Genomic DNA, 19,995 nt, shown 5'->3' with positions numbered 1-19,995 from the left:
AGAGAAACACCTGGAATTTACCTGAACTCACCTGAACTCACCGTCCCCCAACACACCAGCAGCTCTCTAACCCCCCTGCCCACAATAATCTCTAAACTTTGCACTTTAAACTTTGACAGAGAAAACAAGATGCGTTTAAACCGGATTAAAGACACGCTCATGTAAACAGGTAAACAGGTAAACAGGTATTCACCGAGGTCCAGTGTCGTGTGAGTCCCGGTGTGTCCGCTCCTCCTCCGCTTTCATCTAGCAGCATCTGATTCTCTCTGAGCTGCAGCTCAAGAATAAAACTCACCAGGACCTTCACAATAAAAGTCGGAGCACACATGAACCAATCACTGCGTCCACCCGGACCTTCACAATAAAAGCAGGGGAGCGTAGTCATTTTGTACAAGTCTCTTTATTTGAGTTTGGAGATAAACTGTTAAATGAAAACAGTTCATAGAGGATTCAATAACAACAACAATACTACTACTACTACTACTACTACTAATAATAATAATGATGATAATAATAATAATAATAATAATAATAATAATAATAATGATGATAATCTGTCGACTGTGAGGAACATATTATCTAAATTATATGAAACAAAACGTTTATACCAATGAGTCGGTTTAGAAACTCATCACAACAACTTCACCATGATGACCCTGCTTTTATTTTGTTGAGGTCAAGTCTCGTAGCTTCCGGCCACACTGAGCGGAAGTGACAAAGCTCTGTGCAAGGTTCAGCTTTTCAAAATAAAAGACTCGTCTGCTGATGTTTCATTTGTGTTTGTTAACACGGTTGTTTGTTTATGTTTGTTAACACGGTTGTTTGTTTATGTTTGTTTACACGACCATTTATGTTTATTTATGTTGTTTGTTTGCATGTTTTTTATGTTTATTTATTGTTATTTACGTGTTTATTTTATGTTTGTTTTCGTGTTTGTTTATTGGTTTATGTTTATTCATATTTGTCTTTATCTGTTTATTTATCTCTGTGTTTGTTTGTTTACTTATCGGTTTGTTGACATGTTTTCCTGTAGAACAGCCGCAGGTGATGATGATGAAGATGATGGTGGTTCATAGATAGAGCTGTGAACGGTATAACAGCGCAACCTGCTGTTCAAGTGTGATCATCACGTGTCAGAAAATGAATGAATGAATGAATGAATGTGCTGCCCTCTGCTGATGAACAGGATGAATATTAACTCATTCACTGACGAGAGACAGTTTGAAATCAGTGAACTCGTTAAATGAGACAGCATTACTAAGGATCATTCCACACCTTACATACAATACACTACACCACATTACATTTAATGTAAAAAATATACAATTTCACCAATTTACAGTTGTGAAATACGGAGCTTATGTACATATTAAACTTAAACAAAAATGAAATATAGAAGAAAACTTGAATGACATTCAGTCATTTCAGTTTAAAGTGTGGGCTACATACATTAAAACATATTTATAAGATTAGATAACATGTAGAAACACACAATATTGTAAAACACACACAGAGTATAGCTTCTATTATTTCACACTCATCTACAGGTTTATTATTAATCTGATGGATTTTTAAAGGTAGACTATTCCAGAGTTTTATAGCTATAGGAGAGGAGCTCCCCCACATGAACACTGAGCTCATGTGTTCATTTTAAATGAGAGGCATCGTCATGTTTGAAGATGAACCAACACTGCATGCAATGTGAACTCAATGTGAAGAAAATGTCAGGACATGAGTCCATGAGCTGAATGTGAAGAGAAACTGGGTCATGGAGGAAGACAAGGAGCCCAAGAACACCAGTGGTTCTCCAGAAGAACCAGATGAATGTTTAGGAACAAGTCAAAGTCCTGACCTTCATCCAGGAGAAATGTTGGAGCATCAGTGAGTAAGTTAAACTACCCCACCCCCACCCCCCCTCTCAGGCTGGTACAACAGTAAACAATAAGACAAAGACTCTCTGTCCTCTGCAGCCTGTTCAGACACACATCACTGCTGTCCTCAGTCTGACAGCAGCACCAGGACCAACCAGGACCAACCAGGACCATCCAGGACTAACCAGGACCATCCCGGACCAGGACTTCCAGGACTATGGACCCTAAGCGTCTGTCCTCAGGCTCTCAGCAGCAGGTTCGACTCAGGCTGAAGGTAAAAAAATCGGAGCCATCCTTAAACACAACACACAAGACGTCCAATGGGTCAGTCAGTCCTGATCTGGTCAGCTCCATTAATATTTCAATTAACTACAGGTTTATTAACTACTGTACTTAATGAATAATCATCTGTATTTAATGCAGCTGTAGCAGCATGAACTGATGCTCTTAGATCAGACCTGGACATTACACGGACCTTTGGCCTGTCTGACCCGTGGTATGTTAGTCATAAACAAATGAACAAGTATTTATGCTGTGCATGCAATACAACTGCGTTGCTTTTATTTTGAAAAGCCATGACATATTATTTATGTCATGGCGCTGTTAGAATCTGCATCCATTAATTCTTCATAAAGGATGACTGAGGCATCTTCTTGTTTTCTATCAAACATTTGTTGAGATTTATTGAGATCCAGAAAATAATTAATGTAGCTACGTGGTCCCTCCTTAGTCGACCGAAGCTTTCCCACAAAGTTTCCAACGTTCCAACGCATTATATACAAAACTACAGATCCATTATGTTTTATTTTCCTCCTCGCCATACACCAAAATTCATAAAAATTTTCAGAATTTGCTTATACTTCTGAGTAGCAGCTTATTAAAATATATAACTTACTGCTTTTTAAAACGGAAGAAAATAAATATCGGCCTCCAACATCCAGCTCAGATTCTTCATGTGTCCCCTGTAGAAATGTTCTGCCCAGCCCTGGGTTACAGACAAACAGTTAGCTACACCTAGCTTCTGTTAGCTTCATCTATCTTAATTAGCTTCCGTTAGCTCTGGTTAGCTTCAGATATCTGCTTTTAACAGCCAGTTAGCTTCAGTTAGCTTCAGTTCGCTCTAGTTAGCTTCAGCTAGCTCTGGTTTGCTTCAGTTAGCTCTAGTTAGCTTTAGCTAGCTCTAGTTAACTTCAGTTAGCTTTAGTTAGCTTCAGTTAGCTTCAGCTAAAATAAGATAAACTTTGTCATTAGTTCTGGTGACAGCTATAGAATAGAATAGAATAGAATAGAATAGAATAGAATAGAATAGAATGTCTGTTGTTATCAGACAGTATAATGAGACGGGAGAGTTTCTTCTTTTCGGTGCACACACAACGTTTATACAAAATAGTGCAAAAGGTTCTATTTACGAGTAAAAATACTAAAACTACTGGAGATATAGAAAAATTATAAAAAGAAATGTAAAAATCTATTTTACCAGAGAAGCTGTTGCACAGGTTGAAACAGAATAATCTGAATCAACAAATCAACATCAGCATCAGAGTCAGTGAGTCTGGACTGAACCTGGTTCTTCAGAGTTCAGGCCGGTGATGAGTCCAGGAAACAAACTGTTTCAGCCTGTTTGTCTGTGCTCTGATGCATCTGTAGCGCCTCCTAGAGGGCAACAGCTCAAACAGCCGAGAACCAGACTGAACTGTCCTTAATGAGACACCATGTGGTGTAGACGTCCATCTGGGAGGACAGAGGACTGAGAACTGTCCTCTGAAGCCTCGGACTAGAGGTTGTGTAGTAGGTGTATAGCAGGTGTGTGTAGTAGTGGTTGTGTACATGTGGTGACTGGTGCAGACTGGACTCTGTGACGTTTGTCTTCATGCAGACAGAAACAAAGACGTGATTTCTGACTCACGTCTTCTAGTTGAACCTCATTGTTTTTCTATAGATGAAACTGAACCAACACAAAACGCCACTGTTTACACACCACCACCACCACCACCACCACCACAACAACAACAACAACAATAGCTACAACGACACACACAAACGCAATGAGCAGCTTCTCATTTCTTCAACAACCATGTGTAAAGACACATCCCGTGGTGGAGGAGGAGATGTTAGTCTGGTGGAGGAGATGTTAGTCTGGTGGAGGAGATGTTAGTCTGGTGGAGGAAAAGATGTTAGTCTGGAGGAGGAGATGTTAGTCTGGTGGAGGAGATGTTAGTCTGGTGGAGGAGGATTAAATCAAACATCTAGAAACTACTGAAACTGGCTTAAGACCTTTATTCCAGACTGGAAGGACAGTGGGGAACCATGTTCTACCAGGAAGAAATAAATCCTGATTGATGGAGAAACGTTTGGAAGAAAAGCAGCAGTAGAACTCAGGGCTGTGTTTAATAGTGGAAGGAAGAGCATTTCACACCATGGACAATGTGAAAGGAACTCAAGGGACTGGGACTGAACAGAAGGTCATGTGAGTATAAGGTCAGCTGACTCCCTGAAAAATTGAATATCACTTTCAGCACATTTCATGCTAATGCGAACGTTTTTGATTTGTTTGTTTGTTTTTTGCACCGACAATACTTCTACACGGCTCTAACTGAATACATGAATTATTTTGAAGCTACCTCTAGTCCATCCTGTAAAGCAAGTGCATGGATGAAGACTGATCAGGAAGTCTGTTCCTTACAAATCAAAACTCCCAGAGTAGCCAGTGACAACAGGATTTTGTTGTCAAGGTAACATCATGTGAAAGGGGGTTAGTGCTGTTCAGTTCCTGTTCATGGGATCTGGAGCCTTTTTAGACTCTCACGCAATCACTGACGTCACTAAAGTCTTCAGGAGGCGGACTGGAACTGGGCCCAGTGTCTCTAGTGGTGCTGCTGTTACTGTTTTACTGTGACATGTGACCTCGGATCATTTTCTGAATCCTTCAGTTCAATTGATTGTTTCGTGAAGTGGAAACAGCGCCACGCTGCCGTTAGTTTCCACTCAGTGGTCAGATTCAGTACTGCAGCTCCGCCGGCCTGTTGTTTATTACAAATTGCGCATGCGTAATGAGATGAATGGCCGCTGCACCTGACGGCCCACCAGGAAGTGTGGCGAACAAATCCTCTGCCGTTAATCCCTGCTCGGTACGGTAACCGGAGGAGGCTGGGACAGTAGCATGCTCACCGGGCCGGAGCGCTCAGTCTGACCGTCGGGACCGTCTCCGCTCCGGGATCGGCCTCCGGGGCCGTCCGTCTCCCCCCTCCCCCCCGTCTGTCGGGCTCCAGACCCCCGCTGCTGCTCAGCTCAAGCTCCGTGAAGCTCAGTGAAGCTCCGTGCACGTCCACCCTGACTGCAATGGGATGCTGCGGTAGTACGGAGGTAAGCAGCGCCCGGTCCAGTCCGGTTCTGCCCCCATCCCGGTGTGTCCTTCATCAGCATGTTCATTTTTCCCCGTTAACGGAGAATCGGTCCCGGGGAGCAGAGAAGGCCGAGCTCAGATTAAAGCCAGCACCTCCCGTAATCCAATTACCGGGGCCTGCCAGCGGCTCCGGTAGCTCCGTTAGCTCCGGTAACGTGTGTCCGGGGCCTGGGCAGGGTGTATCCCGGGTTGCGGTCTGACTGAGGTCGTGTTTGTGTGTGTTTCAGAGGACAAAGAGAGAATGGAGACCGCTGGAGGACCGGAGCTGCACCGACCTGCCCTGGTTTCTGCTCTTCACCGTCTTCTGCGTCGGCATGGTAACCAGGGCATCCGCCATCAGCACCGGCACCGGCACCGGCTCCGTGTTTACACCCACACACAGAAAGACATCATGCTACAATATATACTACAATACACAGACTACTACAAGATATACTACAAATAATACTAGAATATGTACTGTAATACATTATATACTACAAGTAATGCTACCATATATAATACAATTTGTATTATAACAATACTGCACATACTAATACTAAAATATAATCTATAATACTACAGCACTTTACATTAAAACATCGACAGATCTTCAGCAGAGTCCTGAGGAACCCAGAGAACCCAGAGAACCAATATCACACATGGGAGATGATTAAACCAGAGTCCAGGAGTGTTTCCATCCATGTGCTGAGACTCAGGTCCTGGTTCAGTTTCTATAAATCAGGGATTTGTCTCATGTTTGTGTTGAAGTGTGTGATGACAACAGATGAAAGGAGCTTTGTGAGGAGCTCAGAAAAAGAGTTGTTGTTGCTCATCAGGCTGGAAAAGGTTCCACAACCATCTGTAAAGAGTCTGGAAGCCACAAATAATCCACAGAGAGTCAGACAGATTGAAGACGACTGTTCCCCTCCACAGGAGTGGTCCACCAACAAACATCACTCCATCATAGTGGGAGAGGAACCAGAGGAACCCAGGGGAACTTCTAAGCAGCTAAAGGCCTCTCTCACATTAGCATCCTGACTTTAAGGAAAATTCTGACGTGCACCCAATCAAGACTGTAAACTATTATACGATACTGTTTTAATTATAATTTTAATGATGTTTTATTTATTGTATTTTAATAATCGTATTAATAAAATATTATCAATCGTATTCATATTGTTTATTAATCGTATTAATGAAGTGGTGGTTTTCATATTAACAACTTAATAACTTCGTCTCCGTTGTGCAGGGCAGTATCTGCAGCTTCACCGTTGCCACAGGCGGAGCCTCTCGCCTCGTCTTCGGGTACGACAGCTACGGCAACACGTGTGGTCAACGCAACGAGCAGATCGAAGGCGTCCGGCTGAGCGGCCTCGACCACACCGACAGGAAGTGAGTGCTGCTGAGACTTTTGATTGGCTGAGGGAGGAGAAGTCGAGCTAGTGTCATACTGTATCATCACCACTAGTCGTCAGACCTGAGCAGCTTCCACTGCAGCTACCTCTACACAGGTGATGTCAGGTGATGTCAGGTGACCAGAGTGTGATGTCAGGTGACCAGAGTGTGATGTCAGGTGACCAGAGTGTGATGTCAGGTGACCAGAGTGTGATGTCAGGTGGTGTCAGGTGACCAGAGTGTGATGTCAGGTGACCAGAATGTGATGTCAGGTCACCAGAGTGTGATGTCAGGTGATGTCAGGTGGTGTCAGGTGACCAGAGTGTGATGTCAGGTGATGTCAGGTGACCAGAGTGTGATGTCAGGTGATGTCAGGTGACCAGAGTGTGATGTCAGGTGATGTCAGGTGGTGTCAGGTGATGTCAGGTGACCAGAGTGTGATGTCAGGTGACCAGAGTGTGATGTCAGGTGATGTCAGGTGACCAGAGTGTGATGTCAGGTGACCAGAGTGTGATGTCAGGTGATGTCAGGTGGTGTCAGGTGACCAGAGTGTGATGTCAGGTGACCAGAGTGTGATGTCAGGTGATGTCAGGTGGTGTCAGGTGACCAGAGTGTGATGTCAGGTGATGTCAGGTGACCAGAGTGTGATGTCAGGTGATGTCAGGTGACCAGAGTGTGATGTCAGGTGATGTCAGGTGATGTCAGGTGACCAGAGTGTGATGTCAGGTGACCAGAGTGTGATGTCAGGTGATGTCAGGTGGTGTCAGGTGACCAGAGTGTGATGTCAGGTGACCAGAGTGTGATGTCAGGTGATGTCAGGTGGTGTCAGGTGACCAGAGTGTGATGTCAGGTGACCAGAGTGTGATGTCAGGTGATGTCAGGTGGTGTCAGGTGACCAGAGTGTGATGTCAGGTGATGTCAGGTGGTGTCAGGTGACCAGAGTGTGATGTCAGGTGATGTCAGGTGGTGTCAGGTGACCAGAGTGTGACCAGTGTGGGCTGAGTGCTGCAGCAGGAGCTCAGTGAGTCCAGTGTGGGTTCGAGTCTCTCTGTGGTTCTTTGTTGTTCGTCCCACATCCACATTCTGACATTCTGAGTTGGACTCACACTGACACATCCTTGTTAGCTTTGATGCTAACGGCGTAGCAGCTGTGATGTGAGCTGATGTCGGCTCAGCTGGAGGTTTACTTTTATGATGTGACAACCGTTACCATGGAGACCCTGTAGTAATATTTGCTGATTAGAAACGTCTTGTCCTCTGTAGGTTCGTCTTCTTCTTGGATCCCTGCAACATCGACATTGTCCAGAGGAAAATCAAGTCCATGGCCCTGTGTGTGTCCCTGTGTCCCACCGAGGAGCTCAAGACCTACCAGGACCTCAAGAGGTTCGCCATGTCCAACGGTGAGATACCGACTCATCAAATCCAGAACTAACAGACAAAAACCAGCTTCTACCCTCAAGTCCATCTACACTCAATAGGCACATTTGCACAAACAAAGACAACATGTTCACTATGGTTTGTTCATTGTCACAATGACAAGAAAAACGTCTTATTCTTATTCTTAAAGTGGAAGTGTACACAGGAATCAGCAATAACATTTTGTTTATTTATTGTTTTACGAAAATGTTCAGATATTACTTGGGCAATTATTCTATAAGGGTTGATGACATACATATATATGTCATTAACCTGATGGCATGGTAAAAAAAAATAAATAAAAACAGTAATTGAAAAAAAGAACAGGGGACTGATGGGAAATGTAGTGTGAGGTCCTCATAGACATAGAACAGTGGTTTGGTTGTGGGAGAATCAGCTGTCTGGACGCTCGTCGTCACGGTGATGACTGAATGTCTGAGTTCATGTCTGTGTCCATGCATCCAGCAGTCAGAGGACAAAAGGAGACAAAGGACGTCTTAGAATCCTGGTGACACCGTATTCCAACATGACAGCCATGTTGTCCATGAAAGACTGTTCTGTCCTCATCTGTCCATGATGATGGTGATGATTATGATGATGGTAGTGATGGTGATGATGATGATGATGATGATGAAGATGATGGTGATGATGATGATGATGATGATTATGATGAAGATGATGGTGATGAAGAAGATGATGATGATGATGATGATGATGATGATGATGATGATGATGATGATGATGAAGATGATGATGATGGTGATGATGGTGATGATGAAGATGATGAAGATGATGAAGATGATGATGATGATGATGATGATGATGAAGATGGTGATGATGATGATGATGAAGGTCTCTCTGTGTGTTGTCTTTCAGGCTCTGAACTTTGTTCCTACGAGTTAGCAGGTCACAAATATCCTGGACTCCCAGAGAGGTTCAGCAAGTGTCCCAAACTTCCTGTTCCACCCAGGTACTGTCCCCTGTCCTTTGGCCTCTGACCTCTCTTTCCTCTGTCCTCTGTCCCTGGCCTCTGTTCTCTGACTTCTCTGTGCCCTGTCCCCTGTCCTCTGTCCTCAGTAAGCCGTTGCCGGTGTTTAACCGCTGCACCCCGGTGGACGTGTCGTGCTACGCCAGGTTTGCGGAGGCTGTGGTGACGTTTGTCGGAGACAACGGCGTCCTCCACCGTCTGATCGCAGGCGTGGCCGCCAGTAAAGATGTCATCATCGGACTGTGCGTCCTCGCACTCGGTGAGGACATGAAAGCGTCTCAGATGGTCCAGATGTGGTCCCTCATCTCCACATCAAAAATCATTTGTACACTCTAAAGAACATTGTGAACCAGAGCTGGTACAAGAAAAGCAACCAACAACTACTGAGTAACCAGCAGAATAACAGAATACCAGTCCAAACTCAATTTATCTTCAGGGTGAGCATGGATAAAACAACAACCAACAACAGCCATGACATAGCATCAAGACTCTTCTCACAGAGTCTGTTTCTAAACTTCAGCCTATAGATCAGTTTCTAACTAGTGTTTCTAGACCAAGTAAAACTAGACTGGTTCTAAATAACTGAGTCTTTCTCCTGAATATTGTCGTCATGTTTGGTTCATGGAGGAAAACGCTAGCAAGAGGAGAGAGCTAGCAGGAGGAGAGAGCTAGCAGGAGGAGAGAGCTAGCCGGAGGAGAGAGCTAGCAAGAGGAGAGAGCTAGCAGGAGGAGAGAGCTAGCAAGAGGAGAGAGAGCTAGCAGGAGGAGAGAGCTAGCAAGAGGAGAGAGCTAGCAGGAGGAGAGAGCTAGCAAGAGGAGAGAGCTAGCAAGAGGAGAGAGCTAGCAGGAGGAGAGAGCTAGCAGGAGGAGAGAGCTAGCCAGCTACACATGATAGAAAGAAACACAACATGACAGCTTCTTTCCTATTGGTGGAAACATGCATCCATCAACCAATCAGGACATGATGTGTCAGTGGTTGCTAAGCAACAGTGAGGCTATATTCAGTCTATGGAGACAGGAGACAGTTTAGAGACATTCAGACATTATTACTGGTTGGACACCTGATAGTTGTGGACATGGTCCTAAATAGTTTTAATGGAAATAGTTGTAAATAAGTAAATGTGTTGATGAGCTTTAGAAATGTCCAGGTTAGATTTACATTCTAAGTTCTAGAAATGGTTGGTTCTACATGTTTGTGGTTTTCTAACTTGTTCCTCCTGGCATTTGACTCCAGAGGGTTAAACTCCAGCTCTTTAGGTCTCCTTCCAAAAAAGTGAAACACAGTTCCCCCTGCAGGCAGGGAGGGAGCATAGCACCACACAGAGTCATAACAGCGTCTGTCTCCCTCTGTCTCTCAGTCCTCTCCATGATCCTCATGGTGATCATTCGCTACATCTCCGCCGTCCTCGTCTGGATCCTTACTGCGCTGGTCGTCCTGGGATCCCTGGGTGAGGTCACTTCCTGTCTGTGAGCCTGTTGTGGTTGTGTTGACCCATGACGACAAGTGTCCTGTTTGTGTCTCAGCGGGGACCAGCGTCCTCTGGTGGCTCTATGTCGACCACCGGCTCTACGGCAATGACACGTCCTCCAAAGGGAAGGAGGAGGCAAAGGAGGAGGTGGACATCAGGAGGGACAGTGGACAGGCGCTGCTCGTCTACGCCGCCGCCGCCACCGTCTTCACTGTATGTATCCTGATCCTGGTCTCTGCCTGATCCTGGTCTCTGTCTGACCCTGGTCTCTGTCTGACCCTGGTCTTGGTGTCTGTGTTCAGGTCATCCTGCTGCTGCTGATGCTCTTCATGAGGAAGCGAGTGGCTCTGACCATCGCTCTGTTCCATGTGGCTGGAAAAGTCTTCATCCACCTGCCGCTCCTCACCCTGCAGCCCTTCATCACCTTCCTCGCCCTGCTGCTCTTCTGGCTCTACTGGGTCCTGGTGCTGCTCTTCCTGGGGACCACAGGTCAGTGTCTACACCATGACACCAGAACTCCACGACACCATGACACCATGACACCATGACACCATGACACCACAACACTATGACACCACGACACCATGACACCATGACACCAGAACTCCACGACACCATGACACCATGACACCATGACACCATGACACCACAACACTATGACACCACGACACCATGACACCATGACACCATGACACCAGAACTCCACGACACCATGACACCACGACACCACAACACTATAACACCACGACACCAGAACTCCATGACACCACGACACCACGACACCACGACACCATGACACCATGACACCACAACACTATGACACCACGACACCATGACACCATGACACCAGAACTCCACGACACCATGACACCATGACACCATGACACCACAACACTATGACACCACGACACCATGACACCATGACACCAGAACTCCACGACACCATGACACCATGACACCATGACACCAGAACTCCACGACACCATGACACCACGACACCACAACACTATAACACCACGACACCAGAACTCCATGACACCACGACACCACGACACCACGACACCATGACACCATGACACCACAACACTATGACACCACGACACCATGACACCATGACACCAGAACTCCACGACACCATGACACCATGACACCATGACACCACAACACTATGACACCACGACACCATGACACCATGACACCAGAACTCCACGACACCATGACACCACGACACCACAACACTATAACACCACGACACCATGACACCATGACACCACAACACTATGACACCACGACACCATGACACCATGACACCATGACACCATGACACCAGAACTCCACGACACCATGACACCACGACACCACAACACTATAACACCACGACACCAGAACTCCATGACACCACGACACCACGACACCATGACACCACAACACTATGACACCAGAACTCCACAACACCACGACACCATGACACCAGAAGTCCACGACACCATGACATCATGACACCACGACACCATGACATCATGACACCACAACACCAGAACTCCATGACACCACGACACCACGACACCATGACACCATGACACCACAACACTATGACCCATAACATCAGACACCACGACACCATGACACCACGACACCATAACACCACAAAACCACAACACCACGACACCATGACACACGCATCATGACACCAAATCAACATCTGACCATGACACCAGACACAGGCACCCAACACTTGACACCACGACACATGACACCAGAACTCCGACCCTGACACCATGACACCATGACACCACAACCATGACACACACACCATGACACCACGACACCAGAACTCCACGACACCATGACACCACGACACCACAACACTATAACACCACGACACCATGACACCATGACACCACAACACTATGACACCACGACACCATGACACCATGACACCAGAACTCCACGACACCATGACACCACGACACCACAACACTATAACACCACGACACCAGAACTCCATGACACCACGACACCACGACACCATGACACCATGACACCACAACACTATGACACCAGAACTCCACAACACCACGACACCATGACACCAGAAGTCCACGACACCATGACATCATGACACCACGACACCATGACATCATGACACCACGACACCAGAACTCCATGACACCACGACACCACGACACCATGACACCACGACACCACAACACTATGACACCAGAACTCCACAACACCACGACACCATGACACCAGAAGTCCACGACACCATGACACCAGAAGTCCACGACACCATGACATCATGACACCACGACACCATGACACCATAACATCATGACACCACGACACCATGACACCAGAAGTCCACGACACCATGACATCATGACACCACGACACCACAACACCACGACACTATGACACCATGACACCACGACACCATGACACCACAACACTATGACACCAGAACTCCACGACACAATGACATCATGACACCACGACACCATAAGTCCTCAACACCACGACACCATGACACCACGACACCATGACACCACGACACCATGACACCACAACACCACGACACTATGACACCATGACACCACAACACTATGACATCAGAACTCCACGACACAATGACATCATGACACCACGACACCACGACACCACGACACCATGACACCATGACACCACGACACCACGACACCATGACACCACGACATCATGACATCATGACACTATGACATCATGACACAACGACACAATGACATCATGACACCACGACACCATAAGTCCTCAACACCACGACACCATGACACCACGACACCATGACACCACAACACCACGACACTATGACACCATGACACCACAACACTATGACATCAGAACTCCACGACACAATGACATCATGACACCACGACACCACGACACCATGACACCACGACACCATGACACCATGACACCATGACACCACGACACCATGACACCACGACATCATGACATCATGACACTATGACATCATGACACAACGACACCATGACATCATGACACCACGACATCACGACATCATGACATCATGACACCATGACACCATGACACCACGACACCATGACACCATAACATCATGACACCACGACACCATGACACCACGACACCATAACACCACAAAACCACAACACCACGACACCATGACACCACGACATCATGACACCAGAAGTCCACAACATCTTGACACCATGACACCATGACACCATGGCACCACGACACCAGAACATCATGACACCACGACACCAGAACACCGTGACACCAGAACATCATGACACCATGACACTATGACACCAGAACATCATGACACCAGAACATCATGACACCAGAACACCGTGACACCAGAACATCATGACACCGTGACACCAGAACATCATGACACCAGAACACCGTGACACCAGAACATAATGATACCACGACACCATGACACCAGAACACCATGATACTAGGACACCGTGATACCACGACACCAGAACACCAAAACATCATAACACCAGAACACCAGGACACCATGACACCACGACACCAGAACATCATGACACCACGACACCAGAACACCGTGACACCAGAACATCATGACACCATGACACTATGACACCAGAATATCATGACACTGGGACACCATGACAGAAAGACCCGAGCCCGAACCTGGACCTTATCGCTGGAAGGCATCAGTGCTAACCATAGGGACAGTGTGCCACCCGCTACCTGGGACAAGGCCAACGTTGTGGAAAAAAACAAGAACACCAGATGAAATTAAGAAGAGATGGCAAGACATGAGAAGAAGATCAAAGGAGAAATATATGCTAAATATTACTACGTGTGCTATTTGACAGACTCGCTTCTCATTGGTTTGAGACTGTAATGATGTTTGCGTACGTTTTTGTAAACTTGTAAACTCTCTCTATGACTCTATGACACCATGACGGCTGTTGTTGTTGTATCAATCTCTAAATCAGAATCAGATCAACAGTTCATATCCTGAGGATGAGTTCAGAATACACATCGTTAGCCTCGTCATTTGAGTCATGTTTCTTTAACAAGCATGTTGGTATTTTAATTGATTTATTTTTATTGTCAAATTGGCAATTATGCTATAAGGCTAACAATATATTTCTTTGTCCTTTGTCTTTCATCTGGATCTGGTCCTGGTCTCTGATCCTGGCCTTGGTCCTGGTCCTGGTCTGTGATTCTGCAGGGAACCCGATCCAGAACGAGGAGACAGGGCTGACAGAGTTCAGGCTGACAGGTCCTCTGCAGTACCTGACCTGGTACCACGCCGTAGGCCTCGTCTGGATCAGTGAGTTCATCCTGGCCTGTCAGCAGATGACTGTGGCCGGAGCCGTGGTCACCTACTACTTCACCAGGTGAGTCCACACCGGCCGTTTTAGTAAAATGGACTGGAGGACAGACAGACCAACTCCAGCGCTTTGTCTTCCAGGGACAAGAACCGGCTCCCGGTGACCCCAATCCTGTCCTCAGTCCTGAGGCTGGTCCGGTACCACCTGGGCACCGTCGCTAAAGGATCCTTCATCATCACATTGGTGAAGATCCCGCGACTCATCCTCATGTATGTCCACAACCAGCTGAAAGGAAAGGTATGAACACCGAGCACTCCTGTGTCGTCTCTGAGGAGGACACGGGCGGTGGTTTGACCTGGTCTTGTGTTGTCTTTCAGGAGAACGCCTGCGCTCGCTGTTTGCTGAAAACCTGCATCTGCTGCCTGTGGTGTTTGGAGAAGTGCCTCAACTATCTCAATCAGGTAGGACCAGGTCTTCCTGTCCCTCCATCCAGAGACGATGGTCTCACCATCCTGCTCTTATTTCCCAGAATGCCTACGCAGCCACAGCCATCAACAGCACCAGTTTCTGTACGTCAGCACGCGACGCCTTCGTCATCCTGGTGGAAAACGCTCTGCGCGTCGCCACAATCAACGCGGTCGGAGACTTCGTGCTCTTCCTGGGGAAGGTGAGACATCAGTGGACAGTCTCTAGCTGTGTCCAGTTGCTCTTTGTACTTGGCTTTATCTGTGTCCTGTATGTTGGATGTGGAGGACAGTGATACTTTCTGAACGTGTCTCATCAGATCCTGATCGTGACGTCGACAGCGTTCGCCGGAGTCCTCCTCCTGAACTACCAGCGGGATTACGCAGAGTGGCTGCTGCCGCTCATCATCGTGTGTCTCTTCTCCTTCCTGGTGGCTCACTGCTTCCTGTCCATCTTTGAGATCGTGGTGGACGTCCTCTTCCTCTGCTTCGCCATCGACACCAAGTACAACGACGGCACTCCAGGGAAGGAGTTCTTCATGGACAAGGCTCTGATGGTGAGAATGTTGCTTGTTTCTTCTGTGAACTTTGTGATGAGTAGACCTGGATTAATCATCATCCTCATTAATGTGATTAATAATCTGAACCCAGTGAAGCATCTGCAGCAGAACGACTGTGAACGTGTCTCAGTTTGTCCAAGTAGCGTTAGCGTTAGCACCAGCTGATCCGGTAGTGACAGGCAGCAGAACCAACCCATAAAGATGGAAGACGCTAAACAGCACGTTGGTCCTCTCCATGGGACATTTGAGGACAAAGAAACCAAGAGGGACCAGTGGAGACACATAAAGTATCATCACACTCTGCAGGAAGGAGTTTTCTTTCCAGCTTCAAACAGCACATGAACCAAGCCAAGCATACGTTAGTCGGGGATTCTGCTAGCACTTGGGCTAACGCGGCTAACAGCTGGAGACAAACCAAGACAAACCAAGACAAAGACAAGCTGCCAATGCTGCTGCTAATATGTGTCCACTCTTGCAGCCACTGTTCACTGGGAGACACTGTTCTACAGTCCGAAACATGAGTCGTCAAGGCAAAGACAAACAGACGTAAACTAAATACATAGAGCAGTAGACATTAGCTAATGCTTACGTATTTTCCTCCTCATTAAAGATCTTCAGTCAAAGATGAGGTATTTGCCTTTTACTTAAAGAGAGTTTTTCCAGTGCAGAGTTTGAAAGTCCTGGCCTGCCCCTCTATATCTGCCCCTGCCCCTCTATGTCTGACCCCGCCCCTCTGTATCCGACCCTGCCTCTCTGTATCTGATACCCCCGCCTCTCTGTTTCTGACCCCGCCCCTCTATATCTGCCCCTGCCCCTCTATGTCTGACCCCGCCCCTCTGTATCCGACCCTGCCTCACTGTATCTGATACCCCCGCCTCCCTGTTTCTGACCCCGCCCCTCTATATCTGACCCCGCCCCTCTATGTCTGACCTGCCCCTCTATATCTGACCCTGCCCCTCTGTATCTGACCCTGCCCTTTTGTATCTGAGCCCCCACCCCTCTATAACTGACCCCGCCCCTCTGTATCTGACCATCCGCCCCTCTGTATCCGACCCTGCCTCTCTGTATCTGATACCCCCGCCTCTCTGTTTCTGACTCCGCCCCTCTATATCTGACCTGCCCCTCTATATCTGAGCCCCCGCCCCTCTATGTCTGACCCCGCCCCTCTGTATCTGACCCTGCCCTTTTGTATCTGAGCCCCCGCCCCTCTATGTCTGACCCCACCCTTCTATGTCTGGGTTAGGGTTCTGTATCTGACCCCACCCCTCTATGTCTGACCTGCCCCTCTGTATCTGAGCCCACGCCCCTCTGTTTCTGACCCCGCCCCTCTATATCTGACCCCGCCCCTCTGTTTCTGACCCCGCCCCTCTATATCTGACCCCGCCCCTCTGTATCTGACCCCCTGCAGGAGTTTGTGGAGAGCAGCCGGCGGCTGGAACGTGCTGTGGAACGTGGGCGTAGCCGGGTGAAGGAGGTGGTGTCAGAGGGGGCGGAGATGAAGCCCATGGTGAGTGACAGCAGCAGTGGAGGGGGCGCGTCGAGGCGGAGGAGCTCATTGCAAGAGGCAGCTTTGGGGGTGGGCCCAGAAGTGGGCGGCGGGGAGTGGGAGGAGCTTCAGGAGTTCCAGGTGTACTACCTGCTGGTGGGGGTGCTGGTGGACTGGGTGCTGACAGAGCAGAGCGACTTCGTCCTCTGCCTCAGCGAAGACGTAGTCTTATTCCTCTGCGTCTACCTGCCCACCTCCACCCTCTTCCTGTTCGTCAGCCTACTGCACACGCCAAGCCCCGCCCCCTCCACCACACCTGCCATTAAACCCACCGCCGTCACCGCCAAGCACTAACGCTCACCTGCTAACTGATGCATGCTGACTGGACGAACACTAATGCATCATCACCGTCATCACCATCACTGACGTCTCTGTTATCCATTATTTTTGTACTTTTCTATATTTTCTATTTAAAGTTTTTTTTTCTAACCGTTGTTCAGCTCTTTGTGTTTTTTTCCGTTGGGCCTTGTCGTCTCACCGTCGTGCTTTGTTTTCCAAGCTGGTCCTGCAGCGTGAGCAGCCTGAGAGTTCACGGTTCTAGAAAATGTTGGAGACGTCTCAGATCTCAGGCTGCTCCTCTGTGGGGCCCTCAGGGGCCTCCAGGGGCTCCGACTCACCCTCAGCTCATTTCCCATCATGCTTTGCTCACAGCTCATGTTGAAGCTCTGGTAATTCTGTGGGCATTTCCTGTTTCAGGCTCCGGGGACGAGTTCTGCTTGACCAAAATCAGCCTATGGGACTTCTTAAAGAGACATTCCAGAAGTTTATTTTTACCAACGTGTAACATGTTTACTATGGTTTCACTCCAGGGAAAACAATATTTTAATAAGAGACTGTAAAAACTTAACAATGTAATGAAGCACTTTATACTGAAGCGCTGCAGATTTTAAACCGGCTGATGCATTTTTTCGTAGTGATGTCCTTTTTTACAAAACTCACTGAACTCATCGCTCTGAAGAGTTTTATTTCTGCGTAACGTTTTTGATCTGGAGGCGAGGTGTCCGTCACATGGACGATACTCTAGATGGTTAGAGGGGCGGGGCCAGCCATGAAGCTCCACCTCTGATTGGAGGAAAAGAGACTGTGAGCTGTCGTCAAGGAAACAAAGCCCTCACTAGAACAGAAATCTGATTGGCTGACGATCACTGAGTGTCAGCTGACGACCTGCAAGGTGACAGTCATGCAACCAAAAGGGGAAGCTAAGCTAGCACTGTCGCTAATATGATAACATGTGAAAATGTTTCCTTACTGTCGTCGTCAGCGTCAAAATAACCTGACACGGCTGTTTCCTGTTGGGGTTTTCTGGAATTATCAAGTCAACTTTATTGTCCTGGATTCCTGGAAACTCAAAAGTTAAACTTGTGACACCTCTTCTTCTGTGGTTTATGGACACAGAGAAGAGAAGTTTCTCTGCAGACCTTCTTATTTGATGTTTGGATGGAATCAGGTTTAACCTTTACAATATTTACACATTTAACGGGAGATGGTCATTTATTATCTAAACTAGTTCTCTGTAGTTGACGTGTAATTCCTCCTCCGACCAGTGATGGCAGCACCTCCTGTTGTTGGAACCAACAACAGTTCAGACTAAAGACACTCAGCTCGCAGGTCGCAGCCATCCATCAGCTGATCAGTCAGACTGTTGCCGCCACATTAAATCAAATCCAGAGAAGAAGAAGGCGGAACTTCCTGTCAGCAATAAAACAAAAAGCATCATGTGACCACATCGTCATCGACTAGTCTTCCTGCTTCTGTTTGTTCAACGTGTTCAGATGATGGAGTCCATGAGAGACAAGGGGATGTTTGATTTGTGCCACATGGAGGCCTTTCCTGCAGGTGGAGGCGTGTCCTTTCCTGCAGGTGGAGGCGTGTCCTTTCCTGCAGGTGGAGGCGTGTCCTTTCCTGTCCTCCCTCCAGACTGAAGAAGAGCAGAAACATGTTTGAAGGTGGAGAGTGTGGAGGTTGGACGTCGTTGGCCAGTTTTCAGGCTTCAGGCTGGACTTTTCCCATCATGCACCTGTCCTCCAAACACTGCCACTACTTGAAATGGACTCAGCTGATTCTTGGTGAAGGCTGTAAAGCAGAGGTGTCAAACTCATTCTAGTTCAGGGGCCACATTCAGGGTTCATTCTAGTTTGATCTCAAGGGGCCGGACCAGTAACACAACAGAATAATAAGCTATAAGTAACGACAACTACAGACTTTTTCATTTGTTTTAATGCAAAGAAGGAAATTAGGAGAATGTTCATATTTAGTAAACTATCCTTTAAGAAGGAAAAGGGATGGTCTGTCTAGTCCTGGGTCTAGTCCTGGGTCTAGTCCTGGGTCTGTCTAGTCCTGGGTCTAGTCCTGGGTCTAGTCCTGGGTCTGTCTAGTCCTGGGTCTAGTCCTGGTATGTTTAGTCCTGGGTCTAGTCCTTAGTCGGTCTAGTCCTGGGTCTAGTCCTGGGACTAGTCCTGGGTCTAGTCCTTAGTCGGTCTAGTCCTGGGTCTAGTCCTGGGTCTGTCTAGTCCTGGGTCTAGTCCTGGGTCTAGTCCTGGGTCTGTCTAGTCCTGGGTCTA

General features: G+C 47.4%; 2 protein-coding genes across 4 annotated transcripts in view; one reads left to right on the top strand and one right to left on the bottom strand.

Annotated features, from left to right (window-relative positions):
- Positions 1 to 252, bottom strand: part of LOC125008280 (phospholipid-transporting ATPase ABCA1-like) — a 34,429-nt gene extending 34,177 nt beyond the window's left edge. Inside the window, exon 1 of the mRNA XM_047585455.1 lies at positions 194 to 252. The gene's annotated coding sequence lies outside the window, so the exon portion shown is untranslated. The remainder of the gene's footprint in view (positions 1 to 193) is intronic.
- Positions 253 to 2,013: 1,761 nt separating this feature from the next.
- On the top strand, positions 2,014 to 18,377 carry slc44a1b (solute carrier family 44 member 1b). Of its 3 annotated transcripts, XM_047585819.1 has the most exons (16): positions 2,014 to 2,145; positions 5,502 to 5,591; positions 6,506 to 6,648; positions 7,915 to 8,051; positions 8,944 to 9,037; positions 9,145 to 9,314; positions 10,414 to 10,503; positions 10,580 to 10,737; positions 10,827 to 11,013; positions 14,762 to 14,930; positions 15,005 to 15,161; positions 15,242 to 15,325; positions 15,394 to 15,531; positions 15,649 to 15,885; positions 17,297 to 17,395; positions 18,131 to 18,377. In XM_047585819.1, the coding sequence occupies exons 1-16, from the start codon at positions 2,089 to 2,091 to the stop codon at positions 18,152 to 18,154; spliced, it is 2,034 nt and encodes a 677-aa protein (XP_047441775.1). In that variant the 5' UTR covers positions 2,014 to 2,088; the 3' UTR covers positions 18,155 to 18,377. The 3 variants fall into 3 exon arrangements, with proteins under 3 accessions (XP_047441775.1, XP_047441773.1, XP_047441774.1); XM_047585817.1 differs by lacking the exon at positions 18,131 to 18,377 and having other exon boundaries at positions 17,297 to 17,868; XM_047585818.1 differs by lacking the exons at positions 2,014 to 2,145; positions 18,131 to 18,377 and adding an exon at positions 4,308 to 5,234 and having other exon boundaries at positions 17,297 to 17,868.
- The last annotated feature ends 1,618 nt before the right edge of the window (positions 18,378 to 19,995 follow it).

Source organism: Mugil cephalus, chromosome 5 (genome assembly GCF_022458985.1).
Source record: "Mugil cephalus isolate CIBA_MC_2020 chromosome 5, CIBA_Mcephalus_1.1, whole genome shotgun sequence".
NCBI classification, from domain to species: domain Eukaryota; kingdom Metazoa; phylum Chordata; class Actinopteri; order Mugiliformes; family Mugilidae; genus Mugil; species Mugil cephalus.
This window is presented reverse-complemented; position numbering and strand designations above follow the sequence as displayed.

What these genes read in the sequence shown, in the direction of transcription:
- slc44a1b (XM_047585817.1), top strand. Translation starts at nt 2,089, where the DNA reads ATGGACCCTAAGCGTCTGTCCTCAGGCTCTCAGCAGCAGGTTCGACTC. An exon ending in GGTCGTCCTGGGATCCCTGG is followed by an intron (nt 10,504 to 10,579) that starts GTGAGGTCACTT and finishes TTTGTGTCTCAG; the next exon opens with CGGGGACCAGCGTCCTCTGG. An exon ending in ACAACCAGCTGAAAGGAAAG is followed by an intron (nt 15,162 to 15,241) that starts GTATGAACACCG and finishes GTTGTCTTTCAG; the next exon opens with GAGAACGCCTGCGCTCGCTG.